The 26,580-nt window shown below is 40.5% G+C and overlaps 1 protein-coding gene across 1 annotated transcript in view; it reads left to right on the forward strand.

Moving 5' to 3' along the window:
* Positions 1–20,259, forward strand: part of BICD1 (bicaudal D homolog 1 (Drosophila)) — a 142,361-nt gene extending 122,102 nt beyond the window's left edge. Inside the window, exons 10-11 of the mRNA XM_015412921.1 lie at positions 10,163–10,238; positions 20,081–20,259. Coding sequence (XP_015268407.1) covers positions 10,163–10,238; positions 20,081–20,165 — 161 coding nt within the window. The 3' untranslated portion in view covers positions 20,166–20,259. The remainder of the gene's footprint in view (positions 1–10,162; positions 10,239–20,080) is intronic.
* Positions 20,260–26,580: the final 6,321 nt, after the last annotated feature.

Genomic DNA, 26,580 nt, shown 5'->3' on the forward strand with positions numbered 1-26,580 from the left:
GGAGTCTGCCCCTTTGCCACTAATGACTGATCTGAATCAGGCCCCTGCCAGGCTGCTTTTGTCCTTTGAAATAACCACAAGGTGTCCCCTGGATCATATCTAATGTGACCCTCATTCCCCTTGGGGAATTAGTAGGGTCTGTTGGGACTACTTACCCCTATGTAAACTGAGTATATCAGCATGCACACTGTGAGTGAAATAAATGTTATTTCTGTGGGTTGTCTAAGGGAATGAAACAGAACTTTAAATCTCTGTGTCCATTTGCTGTATTTGCTGTTTCACTAACCTGTTGGCTAAACTTTCAGTCGATTTACTGAGGAATGATGAAAACTATATGCTTAAAAAATCATTCAATATTCTAAAAAAAGATTTATTTAAAGTGCAGGATAACATGGCTGTGACAAGAGAACATGTCGACATATTTTAATTTTATTATTACCAGTGAGTATCTTTTATAGGTGAGCAGGAATATGCTTCAGATGAAGAATAAGTTAATGGTCAAATGAATTTGAATTTGTTCATTCCAGTGGATATGCCCATATTTTGTGACAGTGAATTCCAAGTACTTAAAGAAACACTCCCCCCCCCCGGGTCCTAAATCTACTTCCAGTAAGTTTCAGTAGCTGACACCATTTCTAACATTGTAAGAGGAGGAAAAAGTCCACCTATTCCTACTTTCTCTATACGACTGGTTCTCAAACTGGAATTCATGGACACCTGGGAGAGTCTGCAAAGGTATTCCTGGGATCTGTGGAATAAGTTGGTGGGAGAGCCCCATTCTTAGGTCTTTGGGTGCAACACAGAGTGGTGGATGTTGTCTAGACTTGTCATGGTGGCTGCTGTCATGAGAGGAGGGAGACCTCCCTTGGACTTGTGGAGCCCTGTGGTAGTAAGTCTTTTATAAACATGGGAATGAATAGAGGAAGGATTCCAGATAAAAACATGGATTTTGCATATACTCTTATCATAATATACCTCATAAGTAGATCCAGATAGTCAGCTGTGTTGGTCTGAAGCAGCAGAACAAAGTTAGAGTCCTGTGGCACCTTTAAGACCAACAAAGACTTATTCAAGGTATGAGCTTTCGTGTTCAAGGCACACTTTTTCAAATACATTGCAATGGTGTGTAAGGTTCAAAGTTATAGACAGGGAAATTAACATGTAACATGATGATGTTTAAGATATGCAAAGTCCAAAATAATAAGATTATAAGATCAACAGCTATAAAGCAATAAATATGTCTGGATAGCAAATAAATGTCCAAAGGTGTCTTTTCTAATTGTGGGAAGCAAACCGAGAATCTCCATCATGTTTTATGTTAATTTCCCTGTCTATAAGTTTGAACCGTCTCTGCCATTCTAACATATTTGATAAAGTGTGTATGCACACGAAAGCTCAGACCTTGAATAAACCTTTGTTGGTCTTAAAGGTGCCACAGGACTCTAAATTGGTTCTGACACCTCATAGGGTTATTGTGGGGGTAAAAGGGAGGAGAGGGGAATGATGTAAGCTGCTTTGGGTCCCCAATGGGGAGAAAGGTGGGGTATAAAATAAACAAATCTCAGCATGAATCTTGGCCTAGACCTACGTCTATATCTATCTTGTGGGTGCCAATGGCTGGGCCATGGTCAGAAGCTCTTTTTAAGATAATAGACCAAACACTAACATAATGGTTGGGTGGAAATAGCACCATGGACTGCTCACCATGATGATGAATCCTTGGAAGTAATTCTAGCATCTGCAAAGGTTTACAAATGTCTTTCCTTTATAAATATTGAAATGTTTAATAAAAAAAATTTTAAACACAAAAACAAATCTCTTTCCTGAAGGTGTAAAGCACATCTCTGGTTCCTATATAGAAATATGGATTGGGAAACCTGAGCATTCATTTAGATACAAAACGTATAAGAAATATCCCCTAGAGTAGTATCCTATCCCTTCATGCAGCTAAGGATAGTGCATTCAGTAGATGCAAGGTACATTCCATCAATCCAGCAGCCTCTTGCACCAACAGAATGGTTCTTGCCCTTAGTTGCATCAACTGATAAGATACAAACCACTGCAGACGCAGCCTTCCTCAGTTTCCCATTGGCCTCCTCTGCTAAATGCTTTCTTGAACAAATGGAGGCTTGCATGTGTTTATTAATGTCCAGAAACCTGAGGAAAAAGGCCTGGTCCTTCAATACTACTGGGGCTAATTATTGACTTAGTGTGCATTCTCTTGCACTATTTGTTCCCTAGTGTGTTGTTTCCTCAAAAGAACTTTTCCTCAAAATAACCATTTCCTCAAAAGAAGTTTTCCCATCTTCCTTTCATTCTCCCTCTTTGAATCCTCCTTCAGCATTCTCCGTAGGCTGTAGTAGTGATTGTGTTGCGTACGTCACCATTTCCCTAAAATATGTGAAATGTGTAATATGCACATGTATAGACAACTTGATTGAAAAAATGGGATCATTTCTGAAGTGCCTTTGTGGGGTAAAAGTCAACCTATTATTCAGATACATATTCAGTCCTATCTCTTCCTCTGTGTCTATAGGTTTTGCAATTAATTTCTCAGTCACCCTTCTGTGGTGTGTGGTCTGGCACCCTTTTCATTAATCACATCCTTTTAGTTCTGCACATTTAATAGAATTCCTAAACATGTTGGTAAATCTGCTGGTGAAAGACAGAAACATGCAGAGGTCGTAATTCCAAGGGTATACCTGTGTTAGTCTTTTTCAGGAAGAATAAGTAGGAATCTTGTGTCACCCATTAAGACTGCCAAAATTTTATTTCAATATAAAGCTTTCATGAGCTGAGTTCACTATGTCAGAGGCATGGAGGGATTAGGATGAAACTGATGCCTTATCCAGAGAGTGGACACGAACCCTGTGATCTGTGGAACTCTCTCCCACTGGAATCATGTTGTCAATACTGCTGTATCCTAGCAAAGTTACTGATAATGGTATATTATTCTAAATGTGTTGTTCCTTCCCAGCCTTATGTGAAAGGGAAACAGCACAGTCCTCCTCTCGGTCTGTTCCAGGGAGGGACCATGGTAAAAAAAAAAAAAAGATCACAAAACAGAACAAAATCCCTGTGATACTTTTTATTAGGAACAAACCAGATTGGCACAAAAAATGTGCCAGCTTTTGAGCTCACAAAAACTCTTTATCAGGCTGGATGTTACAAAATTTTAAAAGAAATTTTTAAAAGAACTGTAGAAAATTGTTAAAGAAATGTAGAAAGCAGATTCTTCAGGCCACAATGTTAAGGTCTAATCTTGCATACATTCTCTTTGGGATGCAAGGAGGCAATTAGCTTAAATTTTGTTGCTGTTGCAGTGTCACTTTACAGCATCTTATCTGAGAACCTGCATTCAGTCCATGTTCTCCATTCTTTGTTCTTTCACTGAAATATAGAAACAACACAAATGAGAAATACAGTTAGCTTACAGGCTGACAACAATAGAAAGCAAGTCCGTATTAAGAATGTATGAGATAAACTTAAGGAACTGAATATAATTAAATTTAAATTGTATGATCTAGAGATCAAACGGTCAGGTCTTCCTTCCCCAAAGATACTGCTGTTTAGCTAGAGTACTCAGAAGGGGCGTAGAGATGAAACCAACCCTTGGAGCAGATAACTGATAAACATTGACTGATTTATTGATTGCTTCCTTACAACAGGCCCCCACTGCTACAGCTGAGGGGTTCAAATCATTCCCTAAAGGCAAACATGAAAGAAAACTTGGTATTCATCTAATTAACAGAGGCCAGTGACCTAGAGATTTCCAATTGTGAGGTTTGGGGGCTGTAAATACCTGCAGCTAGGCCTGCACTCTGTTGACTCAGTTGAGGCACATTTGACTTACTGAGGAAACTGAGATGTATGATGGTGGTGTCTCAGAACAAATTTAGAGTCCAGTGGCATCTTTAAGACCAACAAAGGTTTATTCAAGGTATGCATGAACAGCAAATTAACATGTAATATGGTGAAGATGGATTAATTTGCTGTTTATTCTCTGGCTGTAGGTTTGAACCTTGACTACAATTCTAATGTATTTGATACCATGTGGAAAGCTCATACCTTGAATAAACCTTTGTTGGTCTTAAAGGTGCCATTGGACTCTAAATATGATGAAGATGCTTTAAGATATGGGAAAACAGAAATAAACGACAAGCTAAGGCTATAAGGTCAACAATAAATATGTCAAAATAAGTCTGAGACTGATGTCTCAGTTATTCAGACTGTGTTTTGAGCGTCTTAGTAGGTTGAAAACCAGATTTAAAATAAGTAAAATAAATAAAGTAAAAGGAAGTAAAACAAATAAGTAAAAATAAATAAATGATCCAGTTTTTGTCACGTTTTCCTTGAGGGTAGGGATTTTAGCAACACAATGGCAGCACATGGAATATTGATTTATGTCAATATTTCTTTCCAGTTATTTCTGTATATTGCCTCTCTTTTTTTGTTTTGGTTTATCGAATGCCAATATGTATGCCAATCCAGCAGATGCCAGTACTATAATATAACCATAGAAAAGGCAAAGAGGAATGTACACAGGATTTAGAAGTTTAATGAGCAACTTTTCTGAGAGCAAAAAGTAGATACGCACCCTCCTTAGGAAATGACAAAGATCTAGGGAAAAAAATAGCAAGCTGCTAAACCAGAAAAATGTAGGGGATAAATTAGAACCAGTTTTATAGATACATGTTCTTTTAAATGAGATTCTGGAAATAGTTCCTCAGCTGGGATGTATATAGGTCAGTATATATATTTTAAGAGCTGTTACTCTGTGCAGTAGCTCCTACAATGTTTTTACATGCTAGCTATGTGTCACCTAGACCAGCATTTCTTTCCCAGTCATTGAGTCTTGACCCAAAAGTGGGTACTGAAGCCTATGAAAGTGGGCCCCAGGTTTTTGCAGTTGTGTTGATTTGCACATGTTCTGTTTATTTTAATTTGGATTAGGTAAAACTCCCTGGGCACATGAATGGGTCACTATGTGGCAATTACAGCACAAGTCAATGTAGGCTGGTCCATTAGAGCAGAGATCTCCAACCTTTTTAGGTTTGGTGACCCAGAAGTCCAAATTTACGTAGGGTTGCCAGCCTCCAGGTGGGGCCTGGGGATCTCCCGCTTTTACAACTAATCTCCAACTGCTTTGAAGGGTGGACTCTATAGCATTGTACTATGCTGAGGCCCCTCCCCAAACCCCGCCCTCTCCTGGCTCCACCCCCAAATTTTCCAGGTATTTTCCAACCCAGACCTGGTAACCCTAAATTTATAAGTAACCAAACAATGCAGCACACAGTACAAAATGGCAAGTAACAGAAAAACAACAGTGTGCTGAAATACCCACAATAGTCAATGTACAAAAAGAGATTTCAGCAAAGTGAAACACATATGCAATCAGCAATAAATCTGTACATAAAATCCATCATAGGAAATATAGAATGCACATCCGCAGAATAGATATAGAATCCACAGAATGCATAAAGTCCAAAGTAGAAATTCAACACTTTTCCTAGGTAGTATACAGTGTTTCAGACTTCTGGTCCTTCCTCAGGAACAAAGATAAAGCAGGCCTAGCAGGCTGAATACTCTGAGGCATTTTTGGTCCTGTTCTACATAGTAGCAACCTTGAGAGGTGCACTTTCAAGCTTAGGAGACCTGGCCCATAAAGCAACTGAACAATATTGTCTTGTAAAGAAATTGGAGTGAGACTTTCTATTGTGGTTCTTTGTTCCTGAGGAAGGACTTCTGTGGACGTCTATATTTCCTATACATTTTGTACATTGACTATTGCGGGTATTTCAGCACACAGTTGTTTTGCTGTTACTTTATGTCATATGGTGACCAGCTTTAAAAAAAAAAAAGAATATTCACAAACCAATAAAACCACAGAAGCTTGAGACTCACTTGAGCAGGCTTTGGGACCCACTGGCTGGGAAACACTGTGCCAGGGCGAATACGGTACTGCCCCCGCTAACTAGGTCTGCTCCCAGTTGCCTCCTGCATGCTCTCTTATTGGTGTTTTTCACACAGGGACAGGCTTGTGTAGTTTCCTTACCACCACTGTGACTGTCAGTACAGCGGCGTAGTGGTAATAGGGCTTCCATATGGCAGGCTTCTCTGTAGTTCCCGCACCTCAGTCCTATGGGAGTTCCCCCCCCCAACAACAACACTCATCAGGAATCAAAGTAGTTTCATATTTCATTGGTACTTTTTTGAGAGGTTGCTTTCTGTTACTGTGCTAGACCCAAAGCAGTGTAGTGCAAGACAATAAAATTCAGAGGAGAACTCAATGCTCCCACTCTCCTGGCTTTTCTGCAAACTATGCAAAACTGAATTATTCAAGAGGGCTTATCTATGCAGACAATAGAGTTGCACTGTAACAAAGTGATTCACAAAGTTACTTGGATAAATCATTAGGGACTGTGGGCCATACTACTGCACATAGTTTGCTGAGATGAGGATACTACTATGTAATTTTTTGCATCATTTTTAATATGTCATGTTAGTACTTATGTTTTGCTTCCTTTCTGTTTTTAGACTTCTGATTGGTTCTGCAACCCTAATCCTATTGCATTGTTTATTGCATGTCCCGTCCTATTAATTGTATTGACTCTCTGTGTAATCTGCCTTGAGTCCAAATGAGAAAGGTAGACAGACAATAAATAATGAAAATAAATAAATCTCAACAGAGTTTTGAAATGAAGAGCTCTTTGATTCCATACTGAAAATATCTAAATGTGAGAAGATCACATAGACCTGAATAACATTTGGGACATTATTCACAATCCTGCTATTATCTAGTATATAGGAATTCCATTGCCCTTTACGTTCATATCTAAGCTATGTTAAAATATTAAATGCTGGGAGTTTTGCATTTCATTTTAAACTAATAAAGTCATTTGTGGTGTTTCTAGTACTTTCACAGTGCAGCCCTAAACATGCTTACACTCTTCAATCCCCTTTGACTTTGTGGGCTTTAGAAGGGTGAAACTCTGTTTAGGCTCTACTGCTCACATACATTATTCCTGACTTCACCTCTAGCAGTCAAAAATATATGAAAGCCCGAATAGGTTTAGAGCTGCTGGATATCACTTTCTGGCACCAACGTATGTAATCTGTTCTGTACCATGCTGCAAATTGTTTGCTGAAAGATTGCAGCCTCAGCTGTACAATGTCCTCTAGTAACAAGGTCCGCAGACCAAGTTTTCTTCGTATCTCACATTATTCTCAAAGTTCTACCCATAGTAGAAATTCCAGTGTACACATAGCGTACAAATAGATTTATTTCAATAATAAAATGAAGTTTATTTGGAGGGGTGGTAATTTCCCCTCTATGAACGTCCGTTATTCTCTGAGCCCGCTTGACAGAAGATGTTCCTAAATAAACATTATCGTAAGAAAAGGAAGGGCTTTCAAAGCGCCAAATGGCTTTTACGAGCAGGTTCCAATTTGACTTTGTCAGCAAGATAAAATCATATATTGTGGTTTGTGATACTTTTTTATGCCCGTTCTTGCCAAAGTTCATTCTCAAGGACATAAATATGCTTTCAGTATCTGGAAAAGCTGCTTGCAAATCTACTGGGCATGAATGCGTGCGCGCACACACACACAGCAACCGCTGGAGGGCAGTGTAGGTCTCCATAGAAGAATGAGAAAGCATGCTTGCCATTCATGTAATGACTTGAAAGATTAAATCAACAGCAACACACAGACAGCCATGGGGCCTGTGGTCTGGGGCCCTTCATATGACTATTCCATACAAAGCTGGTCTATCTTTACTGACATCCTGGATTTAAGTACATAGTGTTTGTGAGTACTCTGCCACAAGCTAGAATTTTTACAGGCAAGTTACTTCGGAGTGAGTTGAGCAAGTGAAAGGTGGATTGCAGTCTGCAGTTTTCCTACAAATATATTTGACTCCAGGCTCTTTTCTCCGGTAGCCAATGTCCATGTGGGACCTGGAGATCCCCTGGAATTACAACTGATCTCCAGATGATGACATAGATCAGTTCCCCTGGAGAAAATAGCTGCTTTGGAGGGTGAACTCTATGGCATTATACCCTACAGAGATCCCTGCCCTCCCCAAACCCTGCCTTCTCCAGTCTCAGTCCTCCAAATCCCCAGGAATTTCCAAGCCTGGAATTGGCAACCCTATTTTTGAGACAAGAAAGGAAAATGATCAGCAACACAATTTTAAGGTTGGCATGAATTGGCCCTTGGTGACTTTGCTTGGAAGGTGGAAAAAAACAAAACTTCAGCAGTCTGCTGTGCCTGAGTGGTATTTTAATTGCTTCCAAAGGAAGACCTTTTATAAGGAAAAGAAAAATATTATTTCCAAGAGCTCTCCAAGGACCACACTGAAAACATGGGGTGGGAGAGCATGCGTATGAATTCTTTCTCAAGGATTTTAAACATCTGCACATCAGCCAATTGAAATAAAGAGAGTTTATCTGTGAATTATCAGACACTTTGAGCTGGTTCATTTTTGTACAGGGAGTCATCCAACTGAAACACACATTTAAAGTAATATAACGGTGGCCATGTGTGCACGTGTGTATAGTTACTAACTACCTCAGAAAGTTATTGAACTATCTTCCTGGTTTGTATATCAAAGTAATAATGTACAGTTGTACTGCAATTGCTATCGTATACATATTTTGATATTATGAATGTTCCACACTTTGTCAACTGGGAAAACAGGAGGGGAGTTAAATTCTCCTTTGCCATTTGGAAGACTGAAACAGGCAACTGGATCATCACATGTTTAACACCTTTGTTAAGTTGACACTCGGTAAATAGCTCTCTGAATTCACTTTTTAAAACAGTCAAATTTGCCAGTGTCTGGATTTGCCTGTTATAACAGCTTTACAGTGCAGTGTAGCAGGCGTGAGTACTGGTGTCTCATCCTGCACAAGCCATTGTTGTAGCTCACTGTATTTCTGTGTAACCTTAGTATCTCACTGCACTGTTCTGAAGTATTTCCACTGGGAAGTTACATCTTCTTGATTTCAGTGGAGCCTGTTTCTGTCTCCATATAAATAAGTTTGGATTTTTTCACACTTCTGGGCTCAATGTGTCTGATATTCACCATATTCTCTGGGCATATTTCCACACATTTGTGCATTGCTGCAGAAATTTGGGAGTGTAGAAACCCCACCCCCTTGGTACTTTAGCACACCTTGCAGTCTGATACATGGCTTCCACATGTGATATGTGTTCATATCCACCTTGCACAGGTATTGAGGACCTACAGCTTGCATTCAAGCATACCTCCAAGTAAATTGATGCACTTTGGATACTTCAATGGCAATGGCAGTATTTTGTGCCCTTCATATTAACTGTGACATTCCTTAAATGGCAACTGTAATTTTTGTGTGTGATTTCAAAGTAGTTTTTAGCACAAAGGGTTAAAAAAACCAGGCAGGTATATTATTTATTCTGTTTGATAAGTAACTTTAAAAAAGAATTTACTTAGCATTTTATTGAAATAGATTTCAAAGTAGTTTTTAGCACAAAGGGCTAAAAAACAGGCAGGTATATTTATTCTGTTTGATAAATAACTTTAAAAAAGAATTTACTCAGCATTTTATTGAAATAAACACACACACACACTTTTATTTCTGGAAGTAGGTTTGTTCCAAGTACCTAATGTTTACCGTTGTTGTAATTATTATTTAGACTGAGCTTTTAGAGTGCCAAATCCTTTCTAGGTACCACCCAAGGAATGTCAGTTGTACTGAAATCCAACTGAAACCAATGGGACTGAAGCACATTAATTGTTCATAAAAGGTCCATTGTTTTCAGTAAGACAGGCATGTTTAATTTTTTAAAAATTGCACCCATCCTTCTTATTTGTTCTTACAACCACCCTGTGAAGCAAGTTGTTCTATAGAAGGAAACTGAAACTAGGCCTCCAAGCAGTGATTCGGTGATAGCTTTTGAGCCCTAGTCTGGACCACACTGGTTCTCCTAGCTGAGAAGGTCAAATATTTTCTATTACCGTTTGTAATATTTTCACAGTTTATTCCTATCAATTTTGTGAACAGACCACACATTCCTCACTAAATCTCTGCACCCCCTGCCTTGTCTGTTGTTTACTTACTAACCCCTCCCCCCAGTGTCATCTCTTTGTATATATGTCTAATTTATCAGTTTCTTATAGATTGTCAGCAGCCTGCTGCCTCCATACCGCCACACGGCTCACAACTAGCCAGGAGGCGAGACTGCCCGACTGTCAGGTAATGCTCTACTAACTCTTGCTTCTCCTCCTCTTGCACTTCAATGCATGCTGTAGTCAATCTGCCACAGGGGAACAGCCGCCACTTTTGCTTTTCTATGCAAATCTCACTCCCCCTCGCATCCTTCCGTCTCCCACTTTTCTATATAGCTTAAGCAAGGAAAAAAACAAAACTGAATATAAAGGTTTAAATGCTTGCAAGTAGTCTGAATGTTTCAGCCACATGGCAGTGCATGGGCAGTTCCGTGCCTTGCCTGTATAGATTCAGGGTTCACATGCTCCTACTACAGCCCTGTGGGATAACACCATGTGGAAGGAATGCTCCGGGGGCAATAGCTCATGACATGAATCTTGACAACTGTGCTGTAATGCTACTGCTGTTGTAGCTCTATATTAGCACAGCTCTACAGCAGCACAGGAAGCTTAAGACTTTCAGGATTTATAAGCAGCGAATCCTCTACAGGAATAGACCTGGCAAATCAGCTAGGGCGAGCAGACCGTAGGACCTAAAGGAAGGGGCTAACAGGCAGGCACAGGCAGATGAAGCAGGCAAGGTCTAATAAAGATGGGTCTGTAAGAGTCCCCAGCAGCAGGGGATCCGGGAACCCATATCTGCTACACTTGCTGAGCTTGAATAAATGCCAGGTTCCCTGTTCTTGCCTTGCTGAGTCCCCTTGCTTGACCTCTTGAAGCATGGAGCAACTCTCACGTGGTCCTTTTTCATGGATCACTGTCTGAGAACCTTTTGTTCCTGACAGACTAGCTGTAGTTCAGTTTCAAGTATTCAGGCTTAATGTTGGATTAGACCTTCCTAAAAAATTGTAACTGCAATATGTTATGATGTATAGTTCTCAGCAAAACTATGCCATTTATTTATGTGATTTGATTTATACCCTGCCCTCCCCGCCAAAGTAGGCTCAGGGTGACTTACATAAAAAGTTAAAATAAGTTAAAAATATAAACAGCCCCGTAGCTAGAGATTATTGGGGGAGGGGGCCTGGAGGGGATCTCAGCTAATTAAATAAAAGTCAACCACATTAATTCAATTTGGGACTGGCCCGGGAGAGAGGGGGCCCAGAAGAAATGCTAGGGGGCCAGGCCCCACAGGCCCCGCGTTAGCTACGGGCCTGAACATAAAACATTTCTAAGACCATTATAAGGTGCTAATTATACATAACAGGATGGCAAAAACATGGTTTCGTTATTAACCATAGTGGGCAACAATCAGCAGTAATTATAAGACTGTTGTGCAAGTTCCATAATATATTTCATGTTGTATCGCCGCAGCACACTTGCATTTATAAACCATGGGTCCATGAAAATGTTCCCTCTAAGCTGTGAACAGAAATTTGACCTCTTGAGCGAAAAAAGCTAGTAGCATTAAAGTTGTGAGTGAGTTTACATTTGACTATTGTGTAAATTAGTTTTTTAGAAGATTATTTCCATAACCTTGTAAAAATCTCAGAATGAATTCTTTTAAACTATAATTAAACTATATTTTAAGAATAATTTAAACCTTATAAGAGAAAACAATTAAGTCAAATTTCATTACACAAAATGTTATCCTCTACAGAGGTAGACCAGGCATCCGGAGAACAGGTCTATCCGCCCCTTTCCACTATATTGGTAACCTGGCCTCAGGAGAACTGGTCTACCCACCCCTTGCCACTATATTGGTAGTCCTGGCCTCCAGAGAACAGTCCACTATATTGGTAGACCAGGCCTCTGGAGAATAGGTCTACCCACCCCTTTTCACTATATTGGTAGACCTGGCCTATAGAAAACAGGTCTACCCACCCCAGTCCACTATATTGGTAGACCTGGCTTTGGACCATCACCCTTGAGTGGGGGAACTCTTGCAGACTACTTTTTTTTAGTGAAATATGACAACCAGCATTATAGGTCAAGTATAACAGAGGTGGAACAATGGCTGTCAGAACCCTGCCTAACCTAAAAACAGGAAGTTGCTTAAATGTTATCAACCTGCCCAAACTACTTATATCTTCAGATATATATCTGAATCTTATTTTTCGCTGTGGCTCAAGGCAGCTTATAAATCATATTAGAAAGCATAATAGGGGTGTGCAAAAAATATTTTTTTCTATCTAATAATGGGGACCATCATAGGCTATAACGGAGAATCGATCCAGGGGTACCTCAGCCTTGGGGGGGGGCTGTTTTTTGAGGAAGAGGCAACAAATTGGCAGTATAGCTGCTGGTGCTTCTCCTCAACCCCCCCCCACAAGTTTCAAAAAGATTGGACCAGGGGGTCCAATTCTATGGGCCCCAGAAGGAGGTGCCCCCATCCTCCATTGTTTCCTACGAAAGGTTGGTTGTGAGCTGAAGCGGAAATCCTCTGAGCTGGCCTCTGAAATATGGTGCTCCAGCACCTCCTAGCACAGCTTAGAGGGAACTGTGTATGATGCAGATATTGCTGTAGTCATTAAAATTGCATAGCAATGGACTTGCAGACACCATGTGTCTGCATTATATATGGTATGGATACGAACGGTGGATATGGTATGGCTATGGTAGTGAGTGCAGTTTTCCTAAGGCAGAACATGAATGGGTGGCAAAAAAATCCGAGTTCCCATCTCTTATATGCCACTGATACCTTGTATGTCTGTAAGTAAATCCAGGTATATTTATGCGACTTTATAAATCTAAAAATGTGATTTCTCAAGCAGCCATTGACAACTACATCTAAAAGTCCCATTTGAAAAGAAAAGGAAAGAAAAGAAAAGAAAGGTATCTAGATTTCTATTGCAGCAATTAATAGAAGATTGGGGGGGGGGAATGGAATTGGGATTCATCGCCAAGGATAATGCACTTACTACCTGCCCTGACCTGGGTGGCGCAGCCTAGCCTGATCTGATCAGATCTCGGAAGCGAAGCAGGATTAGCCCTGGACATTATTTGGATGGGAGACCACTGAGGAAGTCCAGGTTTGTTACACAGAGGCGAGCAGCCACAAACCACTTCTGTTACTCTCTTGCCTTGAAAACCCTACAGGGTCACCATCAGTCAGCTGTGACTGATGGCACTTTCCACCACCACCACCGATGACCTCTTTCCACTGAGTGCTACATAAAGTCTTAGTGACAGAATACTGCGTACAAGAGTAATGTAACTTCATCTCATCTGTCTACTAATAAAACGAAATTGGTTTAGCAGCAGGATCAGCCTTCAGCTAGAAGAAACTAAAATCACAGATTGCAGTTAGTTGAGAAATGAAGTTAGTGGGAGTTATGCGAGGGAAGGGATGTACTTCTGCACAAACACAATGGGTTAGAAACCAGGGATTGAAACCTTAGTTAATTACATTTCACAGGCTTTAATTGATTATATCTGCATAAATTTGCATGCAAAATAGTTTGGAAGTAAAAACATCCGTTGTTTTTAGATGATGTATGCATGTGTCACAATTAGGGTTACCAACAGGCCTTGGGGGGGGGGGATGCCTCTTCTCTTTAATAGAGGCTCAATGTGTAGGAATGGGCTGCAGAAGCTTTACTGGCGTGAAGGTAAATAGCATTACCTGTAAATAGCATCACATTAAGCCTCTGTTAAAGGGACAGAGCATTTTTCATCTCCAGGCAGTTGCCAGTCCTTGACACACCGTGTACCATTTCAGCAGAGGCTTTCCCTTCAAAAAAGACACATAACCTATATGGATTCATAAGGAATTACATTATAAACAATTAACGGCTTGAAAAAAAATGCCTGAATAGTTTGGAGCATCTTGTTAACCAAACAGAACAATTTTAACTAGTCACCCTCCCCTGGATAGCTCAAGCAAGCCTGATCTTGTCAGATCTTGGAAACTAAGCAGGGCCGACCCCGGTAACTAATTGGAAGGGAGGCCTCCAAGGAATACCAGGGCTCGGGATGCAGTGGCAGGCTATCAGGCCACCTCTCTGAAAACATCCAACCCTCACTAGCATGCAAGCGCATACATACACACGCGCACACACACAAATACCCACAAAAAAAGAACAATTTTAACCAGTCACTTGACCTACCTATGAATTTATCTTACCACTCCTATTTTATTGTGCCCTATCCTGCTTTTTCTCCAAGGAGCTCAGGGCAGCATGCATGAGTGCATGAAGCTGCCTTGTACTTTATCCAGCCATTGGTCTGTCAAGATCAGTACTGTCTACTCAGACTGGCAGCGGCTCTCCAGGGTCTCAGGCAGGCAGAGGATCACAAACATCACCTACTGCCTGATCCTTTTAACTGGAGATGCCAAGGACTGAACCAGGAACTTTCTGGATGCCAGGCAGACGCTCTGGCACTAAACCACGGCCCCTCCCCACTCTCCTTGTCCATTTTATTATCACAACAACTCTATAAGATAGGTTAGACAATGACTAGCCCAAGATCATTGAGTGAACTTCATGGGAGGGTGAGAAATTGAACTGGGGTGCCCCAGCTCCAAGTTCTACATTCTGGTCTAAACACTGTATCACACTGACTGTAGTAATTAATCGGAATTAACTGAAAAAAGAAGCTACATCATAACCAGCAGATGAGCACATACCCATGGCAGTAGTTTTGTTCTCAGGATGCAATAGCCAGTTGGACATGTTTGGCTCTGTGGGCATTTGTTGTTTACGGCTCCCTTAGTCTGCTAACTGGAGATGCCAAGGACTGAACCAGGAACTTTCTGGATGCCAGGCAGACGCTCTGGCACTAAGCCACGGCCCCTCCCCACTCTCCTTGTCCATTTTATTATCACAACAACTCTGTAAGATAGGTTAGACAATGACTAGCTCAAGTGGTTAAGACGCTGAACTGCAGGCTGTGGAAGGTCAGTAGTTCAGCAGTTCAAGACCTGGGTGCCGCAAGACGGAGTGAGCTCCCGTCTCTAGTTCCAGCTCCTGCCAACCTAGCAGTTCGAAAGCAAGAAATTGCAAGTAGATGAAGCTACATCATAACCAGCAGATGAGCAAGATTTTTGGGGTATATACTGTTGAGAGTCAAAAGCTTCCATGGCCAGATATGAGTCAGAATGACCACTCTGACTCATATCTGTTGAAGGAAGTTTTGAGTCTCGAAAGCTCGGACCCCTGGAATCTTGCGGGTCTTTAAGGTGCTCCTGGACTTGAATCTAGCTGTTCTACTGCAGACCAACACAGCCACCCTCTGAAACGATCATAACCTGAGTGAGCACCCTTTATCACTGTTGCGGCTTGTACAAGAAAAGCATGTCTGTGCTGGGTCGGAAGGGGCTTCTTTTATGCCACAAGAGCAGGGATAACCCTAGGAATGAACAAGCCAGTGTTTGTACTAGAAGCAGTTTTGTTTTCCAAGGTGTTTTATTTAAGAGCCAGTTTTCCAAGGTGTTTTATTTAAGAGCCAGTTTGGTGTAGTGGTTAAGTGTGCGGACTCTAATCTGGGAGAACCGGGTTTGATTCCCCACTCCTCCACTCGCACCTGCTGATGTGACCTTGGGTCAGTCACAAGCTCTGTCAGAGCTGTCCTTGAAAAAGAGCAGTTTGTGTCAGAGTTCTCTCAGCCCCACCCACCTCACAGGGTGTCTGTTGTGGGAGGGGAAGGGAAAGGAGTTTGTAAGTCGCTCTGAGACACCTTTGGGTAGTGAAGGGAAACAATGCCCTTTCCTCTCTCAAGCAGCCAGGAATCTGCAAAAACTCCAAGCGCTTCCACACACTCCCAGACCAGTTCTCCCACCAAAATCCTCAGCTGGATCCTCTCCGCTGAAAGCAAATAAAAAACCACTCACCCTTCTGTCTCCTGCTCCTGTTCCTGCTCAGAGCTCAGCTGGGTCTCCTCTGCCTCTGGCCAGGTGTTTCCTTAAATAGAGGCCTCCCCCAGCAGAGTGCTGGCAGCAGCTATTCAAATGCACCCAGGCACTCAATCACATGCAAAACAATGCCCCTTCCTTTTCCTCTCAATTGCAGTCAATCACAGTCAAACAATGCCCTTTCCTCTCTCAAGCAGCCAGGAATCTGCAAAAACTCCAAGCGCTTCCACACACTCCCAGACCAGTTCTCCCACCAAAATCCTCAGCTGGATCCTCTCCGCTGAAAGCAAATAAAAAACCACTCACCCCTCTGTCTCCTGCTCCTGCTCAGAGCTCAGCTGACAGTTAAGATACAAAGAAAAACAGTTTCAACCATTTCTCTTAGTAGTCGTTTGCTTGTATCTACACGTACTCAGGCTGCATCTTTCCTTCTCTTGAGTCCCATATTTCTTTGTTCACGTTTGGGGGGAGGGCCATGGCTCAATGGTAGAGCATCTGCTTAATGTGCGGAAGGTCCACGGTTCAGTCCCTGGCATCTCCAGTTGAAAGCATCAGGTCGGAGGTGATGTGGCAGTCCTCTGCCTGAGAACTTGGGGAGCTGCTGCCAGTCTGAGCGGACAATACTGACCTTGACAGGCTGATGGTCTGATTCAGTATAAGCAGCTTTGTGTGTTCATATGTACTTCCTCCTTCAATAAAACAAGTTTCTATACAATGACTTACCTAGGAGGAATAACAGTATCAGTGGTACTGCAAATGAATGTAATAACATCTATATCTATAGCCTCCACTGACTGAATTTACATCAAGATGTATCTCCCCCCCCCCCGCCCCACCACTTGGTTGAAGGGACTGGGGGTGGATCCTACCCCTACCCTAACATTCCACTGAACAAAGTTTGAAGCCTTCCTTCAACGGGTCTTTCATATCAGTGGTTGCTCCAGATAGACCCCAGGAATTGAACCCAGGACCATTTGTGTACAAAGCATGAATTGTGTCATTCAGTTGTGGTCCTTTCCCCCTGATGCTAGGTCTTACCTCATATGCTCCTTGCATATCCCATGGCTCACCCTAATTGCTACTTCACAGTTTGCATATTATTTCGGCATCAAGTTCAATAGCATCAATCCTGTCTTGAAATCTACTTTGTCAATGGTAAAAAAAGACTGGTATTTCCAAGGTTCGGTAAGAGCCTGAATTCAAGACATTTAGGCACAGTGATTGTAAACTGAATTGCAAAATGAAGATATTTGAGGGAACATTCCTGAAGTCTCATATTTATGCATAAACAAAAATGTGTATTTTTTTGTGTCTCTTTTAAATACTTTCCTGGCAAATGGAAACTCTGTGCAGGATATAACTAGAAAACAAATTAACATATTTTGTCATAACAGAGACTGAAGGACCCGCTTTGCATTTATCACAAGAAAGCGAGTTTATGCTTGTTTCTACTGTTGCTTACATTCCTGAAAGGCATACCAGTAATGGGTACATATACTATACAGACTCTTTAAATGCCTGCAGCTGAAGGATCCAGAGGGAGACTGCAAGGGAATCAGAAACAGATAGATGTTCCATGAGGACAATACACCTGCAGATTTGGGTGGATCATAATTTCCTTTGCTTCTTCTAGGCAAATGCCACTTCTCATTAGGTTCCCAGGAGATAGTTTCTTATTATTTATTTCAAACATTTATTGACTGCATTTTCTTCCAAAGAGGTATTCAAACCAGCATACCACCCTAGTTTGGTGTAGTGGTTAAGTGCATGGACTCTAATCTGGGGAAACCGGGTTTGATTCCCCACTTCACATGCAGCTGCTGGATGACTTTGGCCAAGCCATAGTTCTGTCAGAGCTATTCTCTCAAGGACAGTTCTGGAAAGAGCTCTCTCAGCCCCACCTACCTCACAGGGTGTCTGTTGTGGGGAGGGGAAGGGAAAGGAGTTTGTAAGCCACTCTGAGTGAAGGGCGGGGTATAAATCCAATCTCCTCTTCTTCTTATAACTCACCACAGTATTGGTTTTTCAATATGTAATGGAAATGTCAAAGACATTTGCAGCTTCCTCACTCTCAGTTAAAAGAGGTAAGATGCAGACAAAAAAAGAAGAGTCTCACCAGGAGCGAGAACATGTCACATGCCATGCAATCTGTAAGAGTGCTTTCCTGGGAGTAAGCCCCATTGAGTAGAGCACAGTAGGATGCTGAGTAGACCTGCTTAGGACTGCTCTCTTAAGGGAGGCTTGGGGAATAGAGTAGACTGGTTCCCAAGAAAGTCAAGAAGTAGTTATGTTTTACCATGTGCCACACTGCTGTGCTTGAAGCCATTAGAGGAGGAGGAATTCCCGATGAGCCTGAAATATGTACTATAGAAACATTCTCATTCAAAAATTACATGCTCCCTGGCATGCATTGCTGTATGTTCAAATTTGGATTCAGAAAACGAGTAAGTTTTGCAACCGGATCTCAGAGAGGGAACTCCCATCCAGGAATGCATAATACATACACCAGTAGTATCAGTAGTAACATCAAGTGAACCCACCTGAAGGTGCAAGTATAAACCATATGAAGATGAGTAAGCCCTTCCAATTCTGTAGCTCCTGGATACATTTTAATGTTTTAATGTTCTGCATTATAAATAAATGAAGCATGCATGTGTAAGAGTCTAATAAGCGTTGGCATCCTTGGTGTGGCATTTCAGTTGAGGTGATGTCAAGATTTATATTTCTAGGGGGTCAGACTTTCCTATGAGAATCAAGTTGCCACCTGGTTCTCAAAACGTGCGCTCCCTACATCCCTGCAAGGGTTGCTGTTTTAAGCATTCTTACCATCCACAGTTGCCTCCTTTTTCTCAGAAAGGACTCTGTGTAACCAGGGCTGGCTCGAGGTGTTTCTGCGCCCTAGGCAAGGGTGCCTTATGGTGCAGATGCCAACCTCCCGGTGGGGCCTGGAAACGTGGAGACCTCTGGAGCCAGCCACCCTTTTGCTGCTGCCACCACCGCCTCCTCCCCCCTGACGCCACCAAAGGGGGGGAGGAGGGGGGAGGCACAGCTTGGCGCTCCATCCAGGGCCCGGCGCTGTAGGCGAATGCCTAGTTCGCCTAGTGGATGAGCCGGCCCTGTGTGTAACTGCATGAGATACACTATTCTCCTTGATTGTGGGGAAAGGTGCACATGCTGAATATATGACAAATTTATATATAAGTACATAAGTGCCATCAAGTTGCAATTGTCTTGTATACACAGTCAAAAAATGGGATACAGTATTATATGCTGTCATTTTGAGTATGTTTGGTATTGGGTCAGGGAAGGTAGTAAGTACCAGATTATTATTATTATTATTATTATTATTATTATTATTATTATTATTATTATTATTGTTGTTATTATTATTATTATTATTATTATTATTATTATTATTATCATCATCATCATCATCATCATCATCATCATCATCATCATCATCATCATCATCATCATCATTAAATTTCAATTTATATCCTGCCTTGCCCGCACAGGCAGGCTCAAGGTGGTGTACAGCAGTTTAAAATATGATAAAATACAATAATCATAAAATTCCAAATTCCAAATGTATCTTTTATATCTTTGCCATATCCACATGGGCGTTTGGATGGTTATATAATAAATAAATTTGCTGTTAAGTACTGATACAACCATATTCCTTTGAATTTTTCTTTAATGATCTCTAGATTTCTATTAAATCAATTTGAGTTTTAGAAACTTTGAAAATTTCCAAGATCAGTTTGTTGTAGAATTATAGCTTTTTGGCCCCGTGGGATTGACCTTATTCACATTCCCGATTGTACTGTGCTGTGGCTTAAAAAAAAAAAAAACTGCTGTGAACCTATGCATCACTGCCTGTGAACCTACGAACCATGCTGGCCACATGTCTTCTTTTAGGAACTGCCCATATGTGTACGTAATCAACACAGCAAGAGTGCAGTCTAAGAGAAGGCCTACTTCACCTTAAAATATAAACGTTCTCTGTGCAAATTAGTTTGTTTATGGACTTGGCTGTGTATTTTAAAAAAAAATTTCCTGCTTTTTCTCATTTTCAGTCCTGATGTAGCTCTTCCAGAAGAACAGCCACATTCCAGCTCTCAGTGTGCGCCCCTCAGCTGTCTACCTAAACCTCCTCCTTAACCCTTATCTTCATATGCAACCTAAGAGGCAGGGGGCAACTCCAACCAACACAAACTGAGTGGCGGTCTCACAGCAAAAGTGCAGTTTGCTCCAAAGGAACTGCTGGGCACTAACTGCCTTGTTGCTGGTGTACTGATGAGTCCGGATGCGTATCTACAGTCATGGCAACTGACTGCGTGTTGAATGAAGAGCAAAAAGCACAGAGACCGAACTGCTAAAGAAGAGCTTTTAAGGTTCCTCTGGTTCTGTTCAGATACTGCAATCATGATTACAGTTTGGAAGTCTGAACATATTCCTCCAGCCAAATGGCTTGTAAGGCTAACGTGCTGTGAACTTAAACTGCTCCTGAAACAAAAGAAGTATATTGCAAAACCTTGTTTTGACAGTTCAGTCACAACAACCAACTTGAGTTTTCTTTTCTGTGGTTAAAGGGTGTTATGTCCTTTTTTTTAAAAACAGTATTTGCACCATGAATTTATGTTTATTAAAAGTCCAGTCTGTTTTGTGTGAAAGATTTTATTCTATTAATTTTATTTTTTAAAAAGTGATTCAGAAATAAGGTACGTTGAGAATGATTTTTTCCCCAGGTTTTTTTGTTGTTTGTAATTGAGGAATGTTCACTTGGCCAAAGGATATGGCCTGATTTGTTTTGTTTTTTAATTGCACAAAAATGTTTAAAAGTGAGTTGAGTTGGAATGTTAATTTAGGGAGTTTTATAGGGAAAGTTTGATGTGCCTGAGTCCCATTGAAATAAGTGGGACTGAGGCATACAATAAAACACTTAAATTTAATTGGTTTCAGTAGAACTCAGGCAAGCCTAACTTTCTCTGGATTGTGCCCACCAACTTGTACTTTTCTGATGCACTGGTATTGGTTACATACTTGTTTTATAACTAATATGATGTTAGCTGCTTTTGTTTTATGACTTCACTGGAACCTGATTAAGCCTGAGAAGGGTTTGACTGAACAATGCATTGATAATTGTTTTCTTCTGGTTGACTTTTTTGTGTTTTGGTATTTTGGATAGGATTTTTTGTTATTTTTTTGGGGGGGGCTTTTTCATTTTTATTGCATTTCAAACAAGCGGATGACTTGGTGCTCTTCTTTTTCTGTTTGGATGGGGACAAAAAAAACCTAACCTACTTGATGTAAACATGCTGTGTTTTGTTATAACTGAAATGTTTTCACTTGCTGCTCCCAACTTCAGTGTTACCAGGTTAACGCCTTACCTTGGCAAAAAAGAAAGGGAAAAAGCTAAGAGTGATAAATTACAACATTTCCATTGGGATCTGGTGGTGACTTTAACTGTACAGCTAAGATGGATGTTTTAAGACTGAATATAATAGTTGGGGGTGGGTGGGTTTGCTCTACTGCGTTTTTTTCTTGCCAAAAATTCCCAACAACTATAGAGATCTAGCTCATTGTCAGTTAAATGACAGATACTCAGGTGACACAGTGCAGAGATTCTGTTCCCAAGCTGCGCAGCAGTCCTGCTGTAAGAATCTCTCCAGTAACAGCTATGTCGAAGAGTGGTTGGGTACACAGCAAAATGAAGGATAACTACATTTATTTTGCACAATACCTGGCAGCAAGTCAGATTGCTGATTAAGTTTGGAATTGTAACAACTGTATGTGTTCTGCTGTGTTCCTGGGTATAATGCTGTCCATTACAGCTAATTTAGAAGACTTCTTGCTCTCAGTGAGGTGGCCTTAATATATGTAAATAAGGATGACTTGGGCAGAACCAGGTCACTTTTTGGCTGTTCCACTCGATACAATCCAAAGGATGAAAATGTAACATGGTTTGAAGTGTGCAGCGGTACTGAAAGAAATGGCTAAAACGGCAGCTGGGATAATTTGTCTGAATTTGAGGGAAAGAAAAACAATACAGTTATTTACCGAAAGGAAAGGGGAGGGGGAAGTGATAACGCTACATCAGCCAAGGAAATCTAGGTGGCCAATCATTGTGCCTAAACAATAATTAACACAATACCAGTAACCAAGGTGCTAAACAAATGGGATAATCCTAATCAGCAATTCATAGAGCAGTTGAGCTTCTTAATAGATTAAAGATTCTGAGGCAAACTGGTGAAAACATCAAGCCTCTTTAAAGCCACCTTCTTTGCTCCTCAGAGCAAGTTAAGTGGCACTATAAAAAACTAATTAGTGGGAATTCATTGATGTTAAATAGCCTGTGAGTGACAGTCAAAACCACATATAACACTGCTGTTACATACCTAACAGCCCTTTGCACTCTTTTATGTATTTCCATGCTGCTTGTCTGATGGTACAGTTAACATTTGAGCACTGTGTCTTATGCTTATATTCTTACTGAACAAGGGAATGTCCTTTTAAAAAACTTTAGCAACCTTCAGGGTTGCCACTTCCCACTTTAGAGGAGGCCCCTTCTGTTTTAAAATTTGCTATTAAGCAGGTGTGTCTGGTTGAATTTATGGTTCTTGCTAGGCTGCTAAGGATTAAAACTGATTAAATTCACAAGAATTGTATCCAGGAATGGAGATAACTTCTCAGCATAATGTTGGCAGACACTGAAATGAACCCCTGTGAAAGGTTTAAAAAATTAGCATGATCCAGCCCAAGTTATGCACATTGATTTCAGAGGCAGTGAGAGTTAAGTCCATGCTTAAATCTTGGCTACTGAACTAATGAGCCTTAAAAATGCTTAACTTTTTTTCTGGATCATTCCCTTTATTTTTACTAGGCAGGCCAGAATGCATCTTAGACTTGTTAGACTGATGTAAGATGTTTGCTAAAAAGATTTTTTTTTTGTAATCTGCCTTGAATCTCACTGAGAAAGATGGGCTGTAAGTGAAGCAAATTAAATAAACTCAATAATTGCAGACAAGAAAATGTGAGCATCGTTGCACAAGCTCTATGTCTGCTTCCTCTTATTACTGAACATCTCCTGGAACTATAAAAATATTTCTCTGATAGAAAATAATTCCAACGATGCACATTTTTAAGCTTCAGATTTATACACACTCGCTTTGAGGTAAGTTCTGTGGAGCTCTGGGGGGGCTTACTTCCCAGGAAATGTGTCAAGAATGTCAGTTTCTTTTAAAAATAATCATAGATTGTAATTTGCAGCAGGTAGAGGATTATTCTTCTGAATTTACTATTTCCAGTACTGGAAATTATAGATAAATCACACAGTAATACATGCTGGACTTTTATTTTGCACAGTTTAAGGAAGAATTCTCAATAAAATTTGAATAACAAAGTAATATGGACATGATCCAGAGATAGTCAAGTGTGTTAAGCAAAGAAATGGGGTTACACATTCCCATTCATATTGAGAGACAGATGGGTATGTGCATCTTCATCCACACTATGAAGGGCAGTGGGGAAATGTGCTGAAGCATACACAGCTGTGCAGGGAGCTTGGTTTAGCTGGGTACCAGCCAACACTAAACTCCATGCATGGAAGGAGGATCGCTGGATGTTCTGCACATGTAGTACCCTTGGCATATGCCTAAAATCAGTGGCTGGATTGGGATTACTGTGGCACGGATAATTGTTGGAAACTCAAGACGACACCCAGACAATGGAAAAAGTGTCTGAATACTAACAAGTAAGTAATGGGACTCAGAAGGTCCCGGATGTCACCCTCCAAGTAATTTCATGACCAAAAAGGCACCTGTATTGATCACCAGAAAACTAACCTTTAAGGTCAGAAGCGTTCTGAGACAAGGTATCATTTTGCAAACAAAATTTACTTAACTATTATGAGTGACAATTGGCTTGTACCTGCTATTGATTGCAATGTAAAACAGGCATGGGCCATCATTGTGCTAACTATTCGGTAATATTCTACGGCAGAGGAGAGTTAAGGGCCTGATAACAAATTTTCAATGAGGTTACAAATTGTCCCTTTATGGGTTGGTTACAGTTATCTGGTTACTGCTGTACAGCTATTTCATTTTAAATAGTTTTGTTTCCTTTGATGTAAAGGAATTCTTTATATCAAACTTCCAGGCTCTGATGTCCTACATTAAAAGCACAGCTATTTCCTTATTCACATATTGTTTTAAAAATAGCTATTCAGGGTTTCTCCCAGTCAGATATCTACTGCACCCCAAAGGGGTATTTAGTATCAAAATATTTCCTCCATTGAAATGTTTTTGTTGATGTTCTGCACAAATTAAAGAAGAAAAGCAATTAACTGCATTTTTGCCTTAATGGCAGAAATGCATCTAAATATGCAATATACAAAAAAGCATGCATGATATTTCATTTACCCTTTCCCAAAATGCTGATAATGAAGCTAGAGATTCCTTATTTCATGAGATTATTCTGTCCCTATGCAATATACAAAAAAGCATGCATGATGTTATTTCATTTACCCTTTCCCATAATGCTGATAATGAGGCTAGGGATTCCTTATTTCATGAGATTATTCTGTCTCCTTCACTGCCTATTAGAAATGCATGTCTATATAACTTTCATCAAGAGATACATGGCTTCAATCCTTATTTCATTTTAATCTCTCTCCTGCAGAACTCTTGAAAATTCCTTCTATTAAATCTAAAGGAAATAGAGAGATGCACTAACAGGACACAACACAAAGGGGAAAAAAATCACTCATTGTTGGGGCAGGGGGATGAAGGCCTTATGTTTCAGTTCGTATCTTGATTGCAAGATAGATTTGCTCTGCTCATTATTCTGTACTAATGAAATAGTAGTGATTTAATCTTGATTTTTTTTTCCAGCATCAAAACTTGTTTTTATTAAAAACCTCAACTTTATTAGGAAAAAGGTTTTAAAGATTTGTCAAAAGTGTTTGGTACAACACTCTAGCCAGCCAGCCAGCTTTTGGGGTGGGTGGGATAAGAATAATCTAGTTTTTAAAAAAGCAGCGATTCATAGGTATGGCTTTGTGCACCATATCTTTGAATGAACTTAAGTACACCTTACTACTTGTAGCCCTGGTACTTCAAACCCTATGGCTTGATAGCCAACAGGGTTGATCATATTGCTCCTTTGTAAAATACAAAACAAGGAAGAAACCTAAAATCCTGGCATTTTGTGACTTTTGTAATCTATGAATGTTACCCCTTGCATGAATATCCTTATCTAATCAACCACACTGAAAGATGTATTGTGTTATATTCCAATGGTTTTGAATACTGGTGCAGTTTGCAATTAAAAAGAAGAAGAAAAAAGATTTGTATTCTATACATTTGCCTGCTGTAAAAGCTGGCTGTTCTTAAACTGAATTGAAGTTCTGTGGTAATGCCTTTTTTTGAGGTTGAATGGAATATTTCTAGATGGTGGAGAATAGGGATAGATGTGCTCATTGACTTAAAGGTTGAATGTTAGGGAAAAATTATTCTTGTGTTGCATCTCTGGTTTTAAGGCAAGAATATTGACTAAATCTGTACTCCAAAACCATTTGCTCTGAAAGTTCTCTAATAATTGCCATATCAAGCCCACTCCCATCCTGTTCTTTAGACAATCTTAGGTGAGTTGCTTTGTGAGGGAATCATGTGCTTGTGCATGTGTGGTATGATAATGCAGTTCAAATGGTTGGAAAATTATTTAGTGTAGTCTTATGCAGAGTTTCTCCAGTCTAAGCCCAGTGATTTCAATGGACTTAGACTGTGGTGACTCTGCGTAGATTTTCACTGTAAGAGACTCCTGAGGTGAAGAAATTAAGTTAGAAGAAGCTAATGTATTGATTCTTACATCATTATGTTCCGATTAAAATTATGGTGTAATGCATAACTGTCCCAATAAATAAACTGGCCATCTTTTGTTCATTGAACTTTGTGCTGGCTCTGTTATGCTTCCCGTGTCTCTCTGCGTATTACTTTGGTATGTGCTCTCCCTCTCAAAGGGAAAAAAGAAAGGGATACAAAATCAGTGGAACCAGAATTCCCCAGCATATCATATTTTTGTATTTGCTTTAAAAGATATCACCCTTGATGAAAGAACATCTATATATGGTGAATATCTGTAAACCTCTCATTGCGTTTAACAGCTGGGAACTGTACCAGAAAAGGTTTGTTACCTTATGATTGCCAAGGGTAACATTAGTGCTAGACCACACGTAACTGTCAACCGAGCCACAAAAAACCCAAGCCCCAAAATATTTGATGCTATCAAACTGACTGGAGTAACTTGTTCTAAATTTATTTATTTATTAAGGTATTGTCATACTACTTTTGTTCTGAGGGACCCAGAAGTGGCACACAGAAATTTACAAACAAAATTCAACAATGTGATTTAAACTAACAAAAACATCCCTGGTGGGTCCTGATTCACTAGACTGGATGTCACAGTCCCCCCGGGAAGTAAGCTATGGGAAAAGAAGGGCCAAGAGCCTCTCTAGCAACAGCCAGCCCTTCTGCTTGCTGCCAGGAAGGACACAAGAATACAGCTGAGCTGTTGCACA

The sequence above is a fragment of the Gekko japonicus genome, unplaced genomic scaffold, assembly GCF_001447785.1.
Source record: "Gekko japonicus isolate JY-2015 unplaced genomic scaffold, Gekko_japonicus_V1.1 scaffold843, whole genome shotgun sequence".
In the NCBI taxonomy this organism is placed as follows: Eukaryota; Metazoa; Chordata; class Lepidosauria; order Squamata; family Gekkonidae; genus Gekko; species Gekko japonicus.